Source organism: Ctenocephalides felis, unplaced genomic scaffold (assembly GCF_003426905.1).
Source record: "Ctenocephalides felis isolate EL2017-DRISC unplaced genomic scaffold, ASM342690v1 CF-g0.4_SCAFFOLD_00845, whole genome shotgun sequence".
Taxonomy (NCBI): domain Eukaryota; kingdom Metazoa; phylum Arthropoda; class Insecta; order Siphonaptera; family Pulicidae; genus Ctenocephalides; species Ctenocephalides felis.
This window is the reverse complement of record NW_020536999.1, coordinates 15,442,860-15,461,740: the sequence shown is the minus strand read 5'-3', so window position 1 is coordinate 15,461,740 and position 18,881 is coordinate 15,442,860. Positions and strand designations below refer to the sequence as shown.

The 18,881-nt window shown below is 32.9% G+C and overlaps 1 protein-coding gene across 1 annotated transcript; it reads right to left on the bottom strand.

Moving 5' to 3' along the window:
• Window positions 1-680: 680 nt before the first annotated feature.
• LOC113378844 (dynein heavy chain 6, axonemal-like) lies at window positions 681-18,880 on the bottom strand (the record flags this gene model as incomplete). Its single annotated transcript, XM_026619466.1, is given in 50 exon segments — window positions 681-840; window positions 1,395-1,579; window positions 1,653-1,853; window positions 1,910-2,062; window positions 2,865-2,984; window positions 3,111-3,278; window positions 3,358-3,581; window positions 3,659-3,886; window positions 3,945-4,188; window positions 4,275-4,476; window positions 4,588-4,778; window positions 4,842-5,093; window positions 5,159-5,287; window positions 5,425-5,604; window positions 5,720-5,956; window positions 6,028-6,144; window positions 6,261-6,446; window positions 6,520-6,661; window positions 6,733-7,039; window positions 7,135-7,309; window positions 7,535-7,697; window positions 8,881-9,077; window positions 9,165-9,397; window positions 9,485-9,590; window positions 9,673-9,838; window positions 9,895-10,075; window positions 11,408-11,580; window positions 11,783-11,973; window positions 13,175-13,381; window positions 13,460-13,708; window positions 13,814-14,006; window positions 14,170-14,396; window positions 14,500-14,740; window positions 14,799-15,034; window positions 15,099-15,308; window positions 15,366-15,565; window positions 15,666-15,851; window positions 16,000-16,059; window positions 16,062-16,112; window positions 16,196-16,388; window positions 16,518-16,709; window positions 16,784-17,049; window positions 17,130-17,145; window positions 17,148-17,424; window positions 17,499-17,746; window positions 17,863-18,009; window positions 18,163-18,411; window positions 18,475-18,582; window positions 18,645-18,841; window positions 18,844-18,880. Coding segments are annotated over 50 exon segments (9,201 nt in total), but the record flags the coding sequence as incomplete, so codon positions are not given.
• Between the last annotated feature and the right edge of the window lies 1 nt (window position 18,881).

Below are 18,881 nucleotides of genomic sequence, written 5' to 3'. Positions count from 1 at the left end.
ATCCAAATGTCATCAGGTTTATTATGCACCACGACTTCGGTTTGTAAATAATAAGGAAGCTTTTTATAATTAAGATACGCCATAATTATATTTTTAATATAAAATAATACAATCGAAAATATATCACAAATTTAATATCAAAATTTTGACATCGGTCACATTCTCGATGAGATTTTTGTTTTAATGCTATTTATTGAGATTTTAAAACAAAGATCATATGGTGACTATAATTTCAAAATAATATAAAGGAATATTAAAATGGAGTTGAAGATAAAAGAGATTGCAGAGATTTAAATATAAGACTTATAAACTTTGAAAGAAATACATAATATGACATGTATATATAAAAATTGTTTCTTAATTTCTTAGACCAGGCACTCCTGCATGACTGAGATATGAAAATATTATGCCCATAAAGGAAAAAAAAATCAAAGTTTTATTTAACATGAAAATAAATTTATTCTATATCTAACTTTCCATTAGTACTACGAAGCCACGTGACTAGAAAAAATAGCAAAAAACAACAAAAAACACTAAATATTTTTCAATCTATATTTTCAAAAATCCACATTTCTTCTTCAATCTCACATTCATAACATTATTAAAATATTTCACGATATAAAATATTTTAATTCAGAACCATTCGTACTCTGCAAGGTTTACTTTTTTTTTTACAAAATTTAATCTGTGAGCTGGGTCAACAAAGCTGATCCTTGCATCACCCAAAATCCTTGAGGTTTATTCGAAGGAAGTAAGACTTTTACGACAAAATTTGTACTGTGACCCGTTGTAGAAAGGACTCCGGCTCTGATACTTGTCTTGTACAATGGTGCCTCATATCTAGATAATAATTATAATTTATTAAAGAAAAAGAAAAAAATAATTCGATTATTCTTTAACTGTTTCTGAACTGTTGTGAGAAACCTTGTCTTTAACAAGGTCGATTTTTAGATGGCATTCGAAGGGCTAACCTATCAGATACTTTGCAGCACTGTGAATACGCTATTTTTACTTGGAAACCTCTTAAAATCTTTTTTTTTTTTTTCAAGTAATAACTGATATCACTACTGCCTGATATCAGAGTGTCCAAAAGACCAATTAAAACCAAAATTGTAATTGCAAAACTAAACTTGGAAAACTAAACTTTTGCTACTTGAGTCACAAATAAGATCAGCATATAAAGTAATAAAATTAATAAAAATTCACAAGAGAGCACTAAATATTCCTTGACAAAGTCTAAACATGGAATGTCGGGAGGCAGCATGGGTACTTATACCTTCCTAAATCAGATATTGAAAACTTGAAACTTTTTTATATGATTTGGAAACTAACACAAAATCAGTTTTTGCTACAAGTTAATTTAAACGGGATAAATTTTATTTACCCCAGGTTACCTTTTTCCAACGGTTACAGTGGTTGTTGGCACAAGTTGCATAGCAGGCATAACAGGATTCATTTCTCCAGGATTTTGGGTAGCAATTATCATATTTTTCATATCCCATCTAGCAGCATCCAGGAACAACCCGTGCACCAAAACACCATCCTCTGGTAGTTCCATATTACCATACAGACCAGGATGCTGGTAATAGAGAAAAAATACAAACATTAAGTGATTCAGGAATATGATAAAAAATTGGCGTTTTTGAGCTTACATCTCCTTCTCCATTTTTATGAGCTATATAAACATTTTCTTGTTCCACAATATTTGGCATAACTTTGAAATCGAATATTAATTTGTCGATTGGCAAACTGTGTTTCCGGGCATGAGTTTGCAAAGCACCTGTCATAAAACCTTGCGGGAAAAAGAAACCTGATAGCCAAAAACTGTTTGGGGCACCACTTGAAAACCAATACTGAAATATAAAATATTATATACTACAACTGCAATACCGAATATATAATCATATACCTCTATCATATCCAGTCGCAATTCCAAATCCCGCACATAGCTTCCAAGAGTTTTTAAGGAAGGATACGATTTGGCCATCCAGAGTTGTGGAATCAAGTTGTTGATAAATGCAGCATAAAGTCCTTCAAGAACTTCTGACATGACCACAAAACCCTAAAATATAATTATTATAAGAATCTGGAAATATCTACATATATGTAAAAATAAGTCAGGATTTCCTTCCTGACGATATAACTCCAGAACGCACAAACCGATTTCGACAATTTTGCATTCGTTGGAAAGGTCTCGGGCTCCGCAAGGTTTATAGCTAAGAAAATAGTGCATGGCATCGTGCCTTAATGCAAATTGCTGGAACTTCATGCACCTTAATTAAAAATTCGAGTAATGACATTAGTGAGAATTATCAGATGTACACGCACTGAATTTCACCATTCAATCAAAAATTGCTGGCGATTTGGTGACATGCCAATGATTCTAACTGGTCTTCCGTTTGACTTCAAACGATTGCAATTTCCAGTTCACCTTGCGTTCGCAATAACAAGTCGCAAGGCCAATCGCTTAGTGTTTCGGGATGAATTTCAAATAGATCATTTAGAAAATCATTGTTTTTTACATGGGCAGTTATACGTTGCCTGTTCACGAGTTGGGAAATCATCCGCTTTGTTTGTGTTAACGACAGGCCAAAAAACAAAAAATGTGATTTACCAAAGAGCACTTCAATGAAACGGATAATTTGCGGATTCACTTTCATTTACTTACAATTAGAGAAGTTCAACTAAAAAACACTTCATTTTTGTAATCGAAATAAATTCATTACTGTTGTGTATTAAAATCAAATTTTTCCTTTTCAAATATAAAACAAACAAAAAATTTCTTCATCTTTCTCACGAAATCATTTGGTGGCGAAACGGAGTTCGTCGGGTTTGCTAGTAACATTATAAATGTATAAACAAACCTTTATTGCCTTCTGAAGATTACTCAAACTTGAATGAATTAGATTCAAAAGTTTATTAAATCTGTCGACTTCTTGCATCAACACAGTGGTCAAGGATGGCACTCTGCCTTTTTTATCACGCTATGGATAAAAGACATCAAATTTTATTAAAAATATATATAAATATGATATTTTTTAGGTAGAACATAAAATTTCCAGGTTTTAAAACGTTGCATAATTATATAAATATGATCTTAATTAATTTACCACATATAAACTAAAGTGCGGACGTGCTTCTCCAACTTTTGGTAATATTCTATCCATAACTTCCTGGGCCTTACTATAGACAAAATCGTCTGTCGCTCCTGCACCAGCTCCTGCTTTAATAGGTTGCCCTTCCAAAAGTGTCATCAACATTGCTTGTGTTTCTTTGATCTAATGAAAGAAAAATAAAAGTTTAAAAAAAATATGAATACTAATATTAAATTAGTTTTCCCATAAGTCCTTTTATTACCTGGTATGCTATGTTGGCATTTTCATGCATTCCAAAAACTTCCGGAGGCTCAACATAAGGCAACTGATTGGCAAACTCTCTAAATTCTTCCAGTTTTGTGTACTGAGGGCAGTAATATATTCCGGATTCCGAATATTTATATTTTGGCACAATCGTCGGGGGTGAAAAGAATTGTTTCAGTATCACTTTCAGACAACGTTGATCCCAAGCATCTGTCACGCGACCTAAAAAAGAAAGATTGGTATAAACATTTGGTGCGATTTTGGGAGGATTTTTTTTAGATAGGTTTTTTGCTTGTTACCTCCATAAGTAATTTCTCCTGTTATGTACTCCAAAGCGTCCCAAGGCACAACTCCAGGTTCAGCCTGGGAGCAAAACATTTGAAGAGTCGTCAGGGCACATTCCCTATCACTGTCGTTGAATTCGTATGTAATATTCCAACCCAAAGGCCCAAACTTTCTTCTTTCCAAAATTATTGCATGGAAGAGTACTAATCCAAAAACCATGGATCGCCACTTTTGTTCCAAAGCTAAAATTACCAACAAGTTTTTAACATTTCTCCATAATTTTATATAGATTCTACTCACGATTTTCTTCAAAATATTCCTCAGTCATTTCTGTCAGAGCTCGCTTCACATTGGCTCGGACTCCTTTCGGGGGCTCATTGGTGACTTTTACAGAATTCTGCAAAACGCTCACAGGAAAAGTCTTTGCCGGCATTGAGCTCAAATAAAGTCGGAAATTAGGGTGCACCGGTGGACCCACACCCAGAGCTAAATCTCGCACAATTTTTTCTAAAGCTGGCATCCACGATGTCGCTAAATGGCAATTCTGAAAGGAGAAGATGGATGCTGAATATAGTTATTGATTAACAATATTCTTGATTAATATTTATAAATTGTGTTTGAACAAAAAACCTGCAAAAAGATCCACAATCCTTCGACTCTGCCTCTATCCAACAAGGCTTCAGCAACAGGACCTTGTCCTTGACCTAAGGATATACTTTCAAGACTGTCTTTCATATTGAGTTCAACAGCAAATCTTTGCAATTGAGCCATTGGATCAGATCCAGCACTCAGGACAAAAACCAAAGGAGTTACACTGTTCATGTCGGAATATCTAGATATAAAAAATTGTTATTATTCGTTTACTAATGCAAAAATATTTATAATAATAAATTTCATTTGTCTCTAATCTTAATCAATAAACTTTTTTATTATATCCACTCACAAGCTTTGGAGTGATACAGTAGGACTTTCTGTGAAAACAGCACCAAGAGTGACTCTGACATAAGAAGTTATTGCAAAAACTAATTTTTCTTCTTGAAGAGCTCGAACCAACATTAATTTTTGGAAATTATCCAAAATATCAGTCCAGTTCGTGTAACTTGCTCTTCCTGTTCCTCCAGGTATGCTTATGACCTATAGATAAAATTTAATTAAAATTGTTATTTATAATTATTTTACTGTTTTGTTATTATTTACATGATAGAAGTCTCCAAGTTCGATCTCAATATTGTTCAAGACATCTCTGACAACGTTTGCAAAGAATGGGAACGTTAATTCTATATGATGAGCATTTAGCCAGATGGCATCAGTCAAAGCCGGAACTTCCGGTTTTTTTGAAGGAACTGCAGAAGTACCAACACTGCCACGTAACAAAAAGTCGTACCATTCCGATTTTACAAAACCAAGTTGTCTTTGTACTGCAACGGTTAGTAAGAAGCTGAACATGATCTAAGGATTTAAGGACAATGATTGAATTTATTGTTTAGTATAGATTGACAAAAACGTTTAAATACCTTATGTCTTTCAAATAGTCCTCGGGATACATTGATATACATTGCCAAAATTTCTGCATCCATAAGAGTTTGTAATCTTTGCTCCAAATCATCAACTTTCGGAGTAATTTCTATGACATTATTAAATATCTAAAAACAAAAATAAATCTTTAGCTATTTAAATCCATACTGAATTTTTCTGAATGAATCGATTTAAAATGTATTTCAAATAAAAGCCTGCCTCAAGTTAGCATAGTCAATAATGACCAAAGACCTTTACCACTGACCTGATTAAAATATTTCAAAGAAAACTGGTACATAGGGTCAACATCACCCAGTTGTGCAACCACAAAGTATAAAATAGAACCGCGTGCAGCCAAAGGACGATATTTTTCTCGGGCTGTAGAAATTTTTATTTCAGTAGCTTCGGTTTCTATCAATCTTGCCGCAATTATAGCAGAAGTTTCCTTAAAATAATAAAAATAATCCATTACCAAAAGGTCACCATGGATCTTTATATAATATAATCTCTTTATAAAAATCTTTATATTGAAGACTTTATTTAGAAATTATAATTATTACCTTGCTCTCATTCAATGTTTCCACAAGCGCTTCATCATCCAAAAGACAACCTCCTGATGTAAACAACAATGTCAACACTCGATCTTCCAGGTTTTGCAATTGTTGTTTGTCAGCATTTATTCGAATGATCAATTCTGATCTTTGTTGTTCCAGATCAGGACGTTCCAAACGCACCACGTCTGCCAATAATTGATCTTCCAATCCAGTAGGAGTCACATTGAAGTTTATCAAAGTCACCTAATAGGATAAATGATACATGTGTAGAAGTTGATCATAATAAAATAAAATTAATGTCTAATGGTACTTACCACAATGCAAACTTCTGGCAAATAGTGAGGATTGGACAACTTGGTAGTCATATATAATTTGAATTTTCTATCATAGTCGACATCACTATCACCAAGTCTTATTAGAACTCTACCACTCTAAAAATAACATATATATATATATAATAAAAATACTCAAGATCTTCAATGGGTTTCTAAGTAGAAACCAAGAATTTTGAATAATCGTTTTTTTTATAAAATATGATATTAATTACCTGTACAAATATCTGTCTATTTAATATAGGACTGAGTGTCGGATCCAAAAATTCTCCAATTTCTTCAATCAGCACAGGAGCGCCTGTTCGTATGGCTGCTTCCATAATTCTCAAAAGATTAGGATCAGTTAACTTGATCACTTTTAAATTATTTGCTTTCTCCATATTACGTATCCATCTATTAGCCTTAAAAGGGGCAAAAAAAAGAAAGTCACAAACTTTGTATAAGATGGTAACTTCAGATCGTTATTATATTTACCTGTTCTTGTGGATCAATCAACAAAGGCCAACGACTTGCAGAAGTCAACATTATTGCATTCTCAGTAGACATAAGATCTCTTGGTAAACCATACATGTTCCACATTCTAATATCGTATGGATCTCCCAACACTTCTATAAGACTAAAAAAATATTTTTTAAATTTCACAAATCGTTAAAACATTTTGAGCTTAATAAAATGTCGTCATCTTACTCAAATTCTGGTGAAGATGGTACATTCAGAGCTCTGGTTTTGTCCGACCAGATTTTAACCATGTTGTCCCGATAAGCAGAACTGAATGCGCCCAAATATGCCACACATGCTGAAGCTACTAAAATATTTCCAGGCAAGGCCCAAATTTCACGGCCTAAAATTTCAACACTTTGAGCCCAACGTACTTCTTCATCAGCCAAGGCGGAGGTCAATCTACCGGCACGGGATAGCCTATTGGCACATAGTTCAATGTTTGCTTCTAAAGCTTGTTGGGCGCGGAGGCTCTCGTCCAGTTGATCTTCCAAACCTGGAAAAAAAATTAAAATTAAAAACATGGTGGACAAACTATATGTAGAACCATACATTGTGAACCAACTGTTCAACAATTTAATAATGTATTACCTTTAATATAAGCTTCAACTTCGGCAAGTTGCTGTTGCTTCTCTCTAAGAATAGCCATAACCTGGTTCAGTTCAGTTTCAGCAGCATTCAATTTCATCATCTTTGGTTCTACTATTTTATAAACTTTGGCATATTGATCAATAGCACGCACCCACATGCAAATAGATTTTGCCACCTTAAAAAAACAATGCATAATAAATATTTTATAACAAAAAATGGATAATTAGCAGAAATATTTAGACCTGTGAATGGTTAATAAAAATCAACTAAAACATATAATAAATAGAATTTTTAGATTAGAAGACTTTAACCAGACTATTTTTTTTAAAATAAAGTGCTATTGATTTTTTTAGTAAATCTGGTACCACAAGTAAATTAAGTATTCCAACTGTTACTATACCTTTGATACTTTTATGACAATTTCAGGTTTAAAATCTTTATTCAGTATGTATGGCTTCAGTTTTGTCAACGTCTTTTCTGAAATATGATTCTTGTCATATTCTTGTAGTCTTTCCAAGAAGTGAGTGTCGCCTAAAATGAATTTTGCTGTCGCCCAATCCGGCCTGAGGGTAAAAATCAATTTATTAGTTTATAATAACATTATTTTTAAAATGAATAAGTTTTTCCTAATTGTCCAATATTTCTTATAATTTGTATATTGAACTAGTGTTGTATGGCATCGTGCCTTAAGACAAATTGCTGGTACTTACCGTACCGTAACGAAATGATCGAGGAATATTAAATGTTCTCAAATAGATTATTATAAATACTGTAACGTTGTCTAATATTTAAAAGAATTATATAAACTGAATTGGAATGTTAAAATTATTTGTTTAAAGTATTTAAGTGAGCTTCAGAACTTTAGCCAGAATTAAAATTAGAATCTGAATTATTTTTGATACACAAGAAAAAATTTTTTTTTGAAAAAAAAATTTGAAACAATTTTTTTTTCCAAAAGCAATTATTTTGTTAAATCAAGCGGAAAGTTCTTTGAATCATTCAAACCAGACGCTTAGTTCTCTCAAAAACTGCCATTTTTTGTGCATTTAGCTCTGTGTCTTTGAAATGGCTGAACCTGCCTTTGCCAAAAAGTTATCAGCACATCTCCCTATCAATAGGAATCGAAAAAACAAGAAAAATGACCCGAATTTTCTATTTCGGAATGTATAACAGTATTCTCAAGAAAATATAGTAAATTTTATCTAGTTTCACCCTATCTAACAGAAAAGGGGTGGTTTCATATGAAATTTTTGAGTTATTGTACAAAAAACCAAAAAATATCCCAAGTTTTCTATTTATTGCTAAAGGATGAAATATATGAAAGGATAAAGGATGAAATATCGAATTCACAACCGTTTTGTTCAAAACTTTTATGAAAATGTAGTAAATTTTATCTAATTTTACCGTATTCAACTGAAAAATGGTGGTTCCATATGAAATTTTTGAGTTATTTGACAAAAACCAAAAAAACGTGCCGAATTTTCTATTTATTGCTAAAGAATGAAATATCGAACTTGGTTTTTGAACCATTCAAATCGGTTACTCCGTGCGCCCGAAAACGTGAACGAAAAAATGCGGACACAAAATACACACACACACATCAATTTTTTCTGAGGTATGTCAAAATGTTCAGAAACCTTCAAAACGTGAAGATATGCAAAAATTTTCATTTTCGATTTTTGGCCAAATACTATAACTACCCTACGGGAAGTTAAAAATTAGCTTTACTTCTGAGAATCTACTAACTTTTGATTTAATAGAATACAAACGGCTTCCATAACAACTTGCACAAGTTCTGGAGGTTTTACGAATACTCTCAATTCGTTGATATCATTTTTATTTAAAGATTTCAAGGCTTCTTCTGCTGCTAAGAGCGCCGGCATTGCAGTATCCAGGTCAGCCTGAGCGTCGTCGGCAATCAGTTGTGTTTCTGCTGCTTTTTCCTGAGAGAAATAAAATAATATTATTCGTGAACTTCATAAAAAATGGACCAGTCACAGAATAACCCTTATATTTGTTACAATTATTACCTGAGCTGCCGATTCGTCTTTCCGCACAACCACTCGCACTTTTTCGCCTTTAGCTTGTTCAACCGCCAATTGCTTCATTAGTTCTGCCAAAAGAACAGATTTTTCTGCAAGTTGTGGCTCCAAAAGATGCAATTCTTCTTCCATGGTGGAAACTATTTCGTTGGTTTCGTTGATTTTTCTTAAACCAGTCGCGATACGATCGCGTTTGTAACGAATTTTCTCAGTTCGCTTGCCTATAAAAATAAAATATAGAAGTAATCAATATATTTATTAACAAATAAATTATAAAATAACTAAATAATAAAAAAATATTTAATTACCAAGTAAAGTTCCATAAAGTGTAAGCAATTCTAAATAACTACTGGGTGTTGTATAGTACCGCCTTCTAGTTTCTTCATAAAACTTTTCTGAGTTGTATTCAACAGACTGAAAAATGTGGTTATTTTGTATATTGATTATTTCTATTATAATAAATAGTAATACGCCACATATTTCTTTAAAAAATTACCTTATGTATTATGACACAAATCTCTGACAATTTATTGATCAACTCCTCATCTTCTAAATATTTCAATTGCCTATGGGCAACAGATAAAAGAGCATCTTCAGGCCATGCAATATACCAATCTATAGTACAGCAATTCACCAGCGATGGGAACATACGACATCTCCGCCTGAAAACAAATAAATATTAAAAAACAATGGTTGTAATAAATATTATTTTTTATACCTGAAGGCATCACCCACGGGACTCATACAAATGACCAAATGCAAATTGGCCCTGACACGTTGGATGAAGAAATTGTAAATTGCGTCTCTGGTGGCATCGACACCAGTTTTGACCGTTGCATCTCTGCAAGCTATGATCACCTTTTCGTACTCGTCGGCTTCGAATAAGTTGGGAACCTCACCTAGTAATTGAATGTCATTTTCGATAAACTGACATTTATAACTGACAATTATTTGCGATATAGAACTTCTTTCGCAGGAGAAATCTTTATTTCTCGAGATGTACCATAATTATATTTTTCACCATACATATTGGGTCAGAAATCCACAAACATTGCTATTTGAGTTGCAACTAGTGGTGCATGGCATCGTGCCTTAAGGCAAATTGTTGAAATTTTCCGTACCAGAATTAAGTATTCGAGCAAAAAAAAACTAATAATCAATAAATATAAATCAATGATTAAAAACAATTGTCTTAAATATTTTCAAAGAGATAATTATAATTAATATATATAGGTAATTTTTTTACACACCGCACACCAACCAAACCTTGACATTTTAAAATTGTCTGAATTTTTTTTACAGATATTATACATAAAATCATTTGATACGTATTTCAGGATTTTGCTGAAAAAATTTTTTTTACGTAAATATTTACGATTGAAATATGGATTTATTGCTCAACTCCTATGAACATCCTCTGCGGTAAATTAATTATCTCCAGTTGTGCCGATCGAATAAATGTTTTTTGCAATTTTCTTAACAAGCCTTAAATATCTACAAAGGTTTTACTTACCCTTCCCACAACTTATCGATTGAACAAATCGATTGAAATAAAACATATTTTTTCTTTTTTTCTCTGCTAATAATTTTTTCTCATAATATACAGTGACGATCTTATCCCTCAAAACACTTAGAAATGTTTACATTAAAAAGAGATTCCGAATGAATCCATCTGAGGATATATTTCTTACGATTACAATAACGGATATGAAATATAAACATTTTTAAACTGAATTGTAAATTTAAAATCTAAAGTATGAAATTTTGTATATTTTTGAAATTTGTTGAACCGCATAAGTGAACTTTAACAATTAAAAATCTTGGTACTACACCCAAAAAAATTGTAACAAAACTTGTACTCATTTTTTTAAATCTCTATTATATCTAACAATGTGACGTGCACGTGTCCAATGGTCGTTTTAAACCGCCAAATATCATTTTTTTACATTTTTTTGTATCTCCAAAACCGCTCCTTATCAATAGAAATCGAATATTTTTTTAATCATTCAAATCGATTGAATTGTGTTTGTCGAAATCGTCGACGAAAACTTGTATCCGAACCCAAATACACACACATGCACATCAATTTTTTCTAAAGTATGCCAAAATGTTTAGAAACCTCTGAAACGTGAAGATATGCAAAAATTTTCATTTTCGATTTTTTTGCGATTACTTTAACTTACCCTACGGGAAGTTAAAAATATTAATCAAATTATAAATAACTATTTTACCTGAATTTAGTATATTGTTAATATCTTCTAAAAATTCTTCTTTTACAATCTGCGTATCAGTAAACAAAAACACCGTAGGTTCATCAACAGCACCAGCTTTCCAATACAAGGCACGCAAATCTTCCTGGAAGGAACTGTGATCGTATCCTCGGGTCAATTCAATTTGCATACACCTGTAAAAAAATAAATGTATATTTTCGATGTATATAAGTCTGAAAGATTCTTCTTATTGATTTTACTTTTTCTATATTTGGTCTCATTCGATTCAGAATGACTTGAAACGTCGAGAAAACATAAAGTTAGCAAATCGGAATATTTTGCAAAAACAAACTTTGGGACGTTAAAAAATTAATCTACCAATTTCTTTCGACTCACTTGTATCCGTTGACGTGCGAAGCCAGCCTGGTCAGCGTCTGCCTGCCCATGCCGCTGACTCCGACCATCAGGCCGTTGCCGCGCTCTGCCCGTAGGAGGCGGGTCAGTCGCAGAGTGTGCTCGATCGCGTCGATGAAGAAGTCGATGTGGACGTCCTTACAGTAGACGATGTTGTAATCGTCCATGAAATCCTGAATGAAAATTAATAAATGTACTAAATATATTAATTTGGTTTTATTGACATTATTAGGTAAAAAATAGGGTTTGTCGGATTTCAAAAACCGTTTTTTTGGCAAAAATTATTGAATTCGAAAACCGTTTTTTTAGTGAAAAAAGTAGGTTTTCACTGTATAAATGCAAAATGGCAAATATAGCCAAATATAACAGATATAGAATGCGTTTTGATTCTTGAAATCATATCGGTTCAATAGCATTTGATATCTTATCAGTCTGCAATGGTTCCCAGAAAGGTTTTGTATATACTAATTTACATTTTTATACCAGTGTATATAGTAATTTAATATAAAATCAGTGTGACTTCTTCTCAAAGAAGTAACTTAATCTACTCAAACTTAAGAAAAAGAGTTTTGAATCCTAGAAGCCACAAATAAAAAAACAAAACACTTAGAATTATTATATCAAGCTTTTAAAACAATTAAGCATAATTTGGTCGCAAGTATGAAAGTATTTTCTATTTCAGAAAATTTTGTGACACGTCTGAGTAGCAATTCGATAGATGTTCTCAGTTTTTTTAAATCATATTTTTATAAACAAAAAAACAGGTAAAATGTTCAGAATTAATTAATTAAAATTGCTTCGAACAGACAATACCCGAGTTTAGCTTAATTGTTTTTAAACTCAAAATTTATATTAACAAGTATGTATCAACATGTATCTAATATTAATTTAAAGAATGTTTTTTATTTAAAAATGTAATATTTTATTTATTCGAAAACTTTCCTTTCACTATCATAAAAATATTTTCATTCTTTTATTGAAAATGATGCATGAATAACGAATAATTATTTTCAAAGTTATTTAATCAAGATAAACTATTATTTTTTAGTTCTACTAATTAAAATTAAAATAATTTTGCTTACTGTCATAAAATTGAACAATAAATAAATTCAGTGAAATACTGCTCTAAATAACATTACAATTACAGAATATTCGAGCAAAAAATTATTTTCTATATAAAATTTGAAAACCGGCTAAAACCGTTTTTTTTTTGTAAAATTGAAATTCGAAAACCGGTTTTGTGAAATGTCGGTTTTTATATAAACCCTAGTAAAAAAGCATCAGCAGTTTTCATCACTCTCAAAAGTTAGAAACCTTACCAAATTTTTACTTAAGTGGTTGAAAAGTTACAAAAACTATTTTATAAGTACGTACTGTCAATATATTCCGCAATTTATCCAGATTCGTAATTTCTTCATAAATCCTCTCCTCTCTAGCCTTGCCAGGATACATAAAGTCTCCATAAAGCAAAAGTTCTCCAGGTTTCAAAACTGGAGTATCCAAAAACCGAGTACAAACTTCGCGCATCAAACTATGGAAATAAGTTTTATCTTCATCATTTATTAGACGGTCATGGAAAACCTGAAATAAATATAAAATATATAAGAGCTCAATAATAGACTGTTACTTCTTTAACTTCTTATTATTTCTTATAATTACCCTTAAACATTCATGGTAGAACAATCGATTCATCTGAGGCTGATCTCGTATAGTATCGCTATTGGCTTGTAAAATTCCCTGAACGCATTTCGATAAATCTCTCAAATTGAATACATAATGAGATTTTGCAGGGGTAGGCAACAATTCTTCTGCTATGCGTTCGTATATGACGACTGCAGCTGCAACCAGAGGCTCTGCTAATTCTCTTATGGGTACTGTGAAGTCTGCGAAGAATCCTTTCAGAATGGACTAGAAGAAAAAAAAAACATGATAAAATCAATATTTATAATTTAATAGTTTTTGTCAAACCAAAATTGCTTTTAATAATTATTTTTATATAATTTCATCACTCACGTAAAAAATGACTTTTAGGGAAATTTCTTGAGGAGGAGGAATCAGCAGCATACTAAAATGTCGGACAAATCGAGGAGTCAATGGATTTCTTCCACCACCAGGAGGAGCACATGCGCAAGATATCACCACATCAACGATATCTTTCCAAAACATTTTTTCACGATCGTACAAACCGCCAAAGTCCAGAATTTGCCTAAGAAAATTGAAGCCAGTTAGGTGAAAGAGTGCTTCCATATAATTTACTTATTTCAAAAATCTAACTTTCTGGGTCCAAACTATTCTATATTATATATATATTCAATATTCTATATATATATATATATATATATATATATATATATTATAAATTATCAAACCTGAGTAATTCTATGGGTGGTTGAGCACCGTATATTTCCAACTTAGGCATGTTTACATCGTCCACAAAAATTATAACATATTTTCCAATGGGTGCTCCAATTTGCGTCCTTCTTCTTTTCTCCATCCTGAGTTCCAACATTTCTTGGGTACGAAAACTGCTCGTCTGAGCTGAGAAATTCAATATAGCTGGTATGGCATTAGATTCTTCATTCAATTTGTTTAAAACCTAAAAATAATAAAAATTAAATAATAATAAAAACCTAAGTCAAAGTTACAAGAAAAGTGGTAGCTAAATTTTGGCTTGACTACTAATCTGTTTTTGTATTTACCTCTCGAGCAATAACTGATTTCCCTACTCCAGTATCCCCAGTAAACATTACGGGCCTTCTGGCTTCTAACAAAAGTGCAGCAACATGTCCAAATCTGGCAGTATCTATTGTGGGCACAAGCATTTCGAAAAACTTTACCTCAGCATTATACTCAAACTCGTCTACTATTAAATCCCAGTCGCATAATTTGCGGATTTTGGGATCCATGAAAACTGTCCAAAGATCAACATCAGGAGGTAGACTAAAAAGGCAATAAGTAAAACAAAAATCAATTAGTTTTTCATTATTATAGAACTAACTATGCTTCCGGTACAGCTTGGAATGTTTCCTTCACAAGGTCTTGCAGCTTTTCTCGTGAATCTTGTAGCAGATTACCACCAACTGACCACAAAGCTGCCCAAATAAAAATTTGGCAGACATAAGTCCTAGCCTTAGATTTGTCTCCAGCAGCTACTCCCAGACCTTGACCAGGTCCTGCTTGCTTTAGCAAAGTCTCGATGAGAGAACATAACATTGTGATTTTGCTGATATCAACCTGAAAAAATAAGACTTATTAAAACTATCTGTATAAAATTTAATACAGCAAAATTTGTTTTAACCTGATGAATTGAATACGCGCCATGTTTTCTCACATACTGCATTATCGGAGGCAAGAACTTTGTGAAGAGCCCCATCAAAAATTTCATATGCTCAGGCAGAAGAGCGTTTGATGGCAATCTTTGTGACCAAGACTTAACATAAGGTAGCCATCCAAGATTTTCAGGATCTATATAAACCATTCCACATCTCGAGACTGTAGCTGGAGATGCCTACATAAAATTGTTTATATCAAAATATTGCATCACTTGAAGTAATATCTGGTTTACCTGAGACAAATCCATAACTTCAAACACCATGTGGACCCAAGGCGTTAATTTTATTCTTTCAGAGTTTGCCAAACACAACATTTTATTATCGTCCAAAACGGTGTTCAGATTTTCAATCCATACTGCATCTACTGGACCATCGTTAATGATCCATTGATGAGCTTCTTCAGTGCTGGAACAAGCTTGTCGGACAGCAATTCCTATCCAACATAGCTAAATAAATATCTTATATCCATGTAATTGATTAATGTATTGGTACAGACTAAATTTATAATTTAATTTATTGTTGAGCCTACTTACCCATGAGCCCATCTTTCCACTCCAGAGTCATAGAATTGACTTCACCATACAACTCTGAGATGTGTATAGCTTTTGGATTCATCGTAAATTTATTAACAGGTCTGTAATATGGATCTGGTTCTTCCCAATCATATAATCTTGTAAGAGCATTTCCCAAAGCATGCAGAACTGTCGTTTTGCCACCACCTAATATTAATAAATAAAAAATACTCAATCTGCAGCAGAAAAAATTAAAAGTTTTATTTTCATCAAAAAGTAGTTCTCATAATCAGTGCTGTAGAATTTAAGATAGACATTATGTTTTTCACTATTACTCTTTTTTCTGTGAATTTACCTGTAGGTCCAACAAGCATAACACCCCAACGTACTACCATAGTTTCATGCAATTGGATTTTTTCAGAATGATACATTCTTCTGGTTGGAAACCATTTTCAGTCAACACTTCGACTAAAATTTAAATTCAAATAGTTATTGATAAGATAGAAAAATATGTTTAGTGAAATAATAGACTTTAACTTCAATTTTATTACCTATTGCCTTGAAAAGACTTCCGTGTTCCTGCACCGGCAATTCTAAACCAGGGAACAGATCGCTCAAAATTCCTTTGAACAATTCTGCATCATCAGCCAAGAATTTTGGTAAATTGGTATCTCTCAGAGCACAAATTAAGGTGACATCTTCTCTCTGATCTGGATTTGCTCTCTTTAATGCACCTGCCATTACCTATTCAGAGAAATTAATATTTAAGAAAAAAAAGTAGTGTTCAATACTATTACATGAGTATTTAGAAATAATTGTATTCAGTAGTCAAATTGCACAAAGCCCAATTCGAATCTCTATCAAAAAACTTACCAACACACTCTTGACTGCTCTCATACCAAAATCATAATGATCTTGTATAGAAAGTTGCTCACTGCACAATTTGTACATTTGCACCATTTTTTGTGCTAGAGGTTTCGAGGCTTCAAATCCTTCAGAATACAATATAACTTCTGCAATCAAGGCGTAGTCAGGAACCATCATAGCCATTGGACGGAATAAAGCCTAAATTAAAAATAGATCATTGTTTAATCAACATATCGTGGAATTATTGTTATATGTAAATCACTAATATTTACTTTTAAATTATCCGGCAACTCTGTTCTTCCTGCATATCCTGGATTCATGGTGATGAAAGCAGCACAAGATCTAACCAACTTGATCTCCCTTCCTTCAAACATAAATCTGGTCACACCAGCTACCTTGGCATTTCTTATGGTGACAAGTTGTTGAGCAATTACAGACAATACTTCTATATCAATTCGATTGAATTCATCAAAACAGCACCATGCTCCTGACTGTGCTAGACCACTGAAGAAACGACCCATCATTTTGTAATCCAAGCCTAAAAAATATATATAGAACTTGGTAAATAGACTATAGTATTTAATATCCAACCTTTATAATTTTATGTATTATGTTTACCCTCAGAACAGTTGAAAAAACAACGCACTGAACAGCCAAAGCTTTAGCCAAATCTTTAGTAGTCTCCGTTTTTCCAGTACCAGCTGGTCCAGCAGGTGCTCCTCCTAAATCCATCTGTAGGGCTCCCATTAAACATAAATAACAGCGATCAGTCAAAGGTGTTATAACGAGTACACCACCTGCACCCAAATATTCATAACTGTATGGAAGACAAGCACTGGACATTCTGGCTTCAATGGTCTCCGTTTGAGTCAACCAGTAGTAACGCATCATTTTGAGCCATTCGAAATCGTTTCTAGAAAATAAAAATTTACATCCAGCATATTGAGCATAAAGAGCATAAGAATAATTTGATCCAATAATACTTACGCTGATGCCACTCTATGCTTCACCATGTTTGATATATTATCTCTGGCATGTACATCAATGGTGATGAGTGCACACAGAATTTTTCTCAATAACTTGGAAATGTCTGTTCTAGCAAGTGCTGCCATAGATGTTAATTGATCGATATTTGTTTGCTCAAATAACTGCATTAATTTGACTCTATCTCCAGTAGATTCTAAAACTCTGTGGACGTGTCTAGCCCACATAGTTTGGGATACTATCAATACAATCTGCACAAGATGAGAGAAACTCTTATTTATTACATATGCAGAAAAATGATCAAATTGTGAATGCACAAAGTGAATGATAGGAATTGATAATTGAAGCAAAAATTAATTATTTTCACCTGATTCGGATGCATTGTTAGCCACTCCATTCGTTCCCTGGCATCATAATCTATATAGGCTGCCTTCATTCTGCGTTTCAAACTGGCAAACATAAATTCTTCCACCTTACCAAGCCAATCCTCCACACTTCCTCTAGCTTTCAGTCCCTGTATCATCATCACAGTATATCAATTGAAATACGCATAAAGTTACAAATTTTTAGAAGCTCCAAACAAATATCAAAGTCCAAATCAACATCTGGTCATTGTTACTTTTTATACTTGCGAATTGCATAATGCTGTTTTTTTCCTTATGTTTACCTTTCCAAGTGGTACTCGTTCTTCTTCTGGTGATATCATAGCAATGATATCAGTGGTCAGAACTTGAGCTGCTGCTGCAGGATCTTCTCCTTCTTCTGCAGCTTTCGAACCAAACTCCAATTTTGCAATTGCATCAAAGCATTTACGCAAATGTGGTTGAACAGCGTGAGGATTCTTGGTTTGAGCGAGAATTTCCAATAATTCGTCATTGGATAAAAAGTAGAACCTCGGGAATGCAACACGTTTCACCTGAAAAATAAAAAAAGAACAATTAAAAATTTTTTTGAAAACTTTCAAAAATTTTACAATTACCTCTAAGTATGCTTCTAAACATCTGGTAATGATATCTAGCAATTGATTATTTTTCTTAAAAGTTTCCAATACACCTGGACTGGTCATCGCTGGCATTGCCAAAGGTGTCTAAAATCAGACGGTCATTATTTATATATTTCATCGTTTACCCATATTATATTTTATTAAACCTTCTGAGTTCTTCTCATAATTTCCTTCCACGATTTGTCAACTATAATGAACAACTTGGCTTCCTTCGGTAATTGTCTTTGAATATCAGGGGCCGAAAATATGGCCTCCAGGTAAAGCCAACTTTGTTGGCATGTGTACCACTCGTCTAAGGTTCTTGAAAATAGATCTAAGGCACGCATCCACTCATCTACTCTTGTTTAATAGGTCCTACATGTCTAGAGGCAGCAATTGTGTTG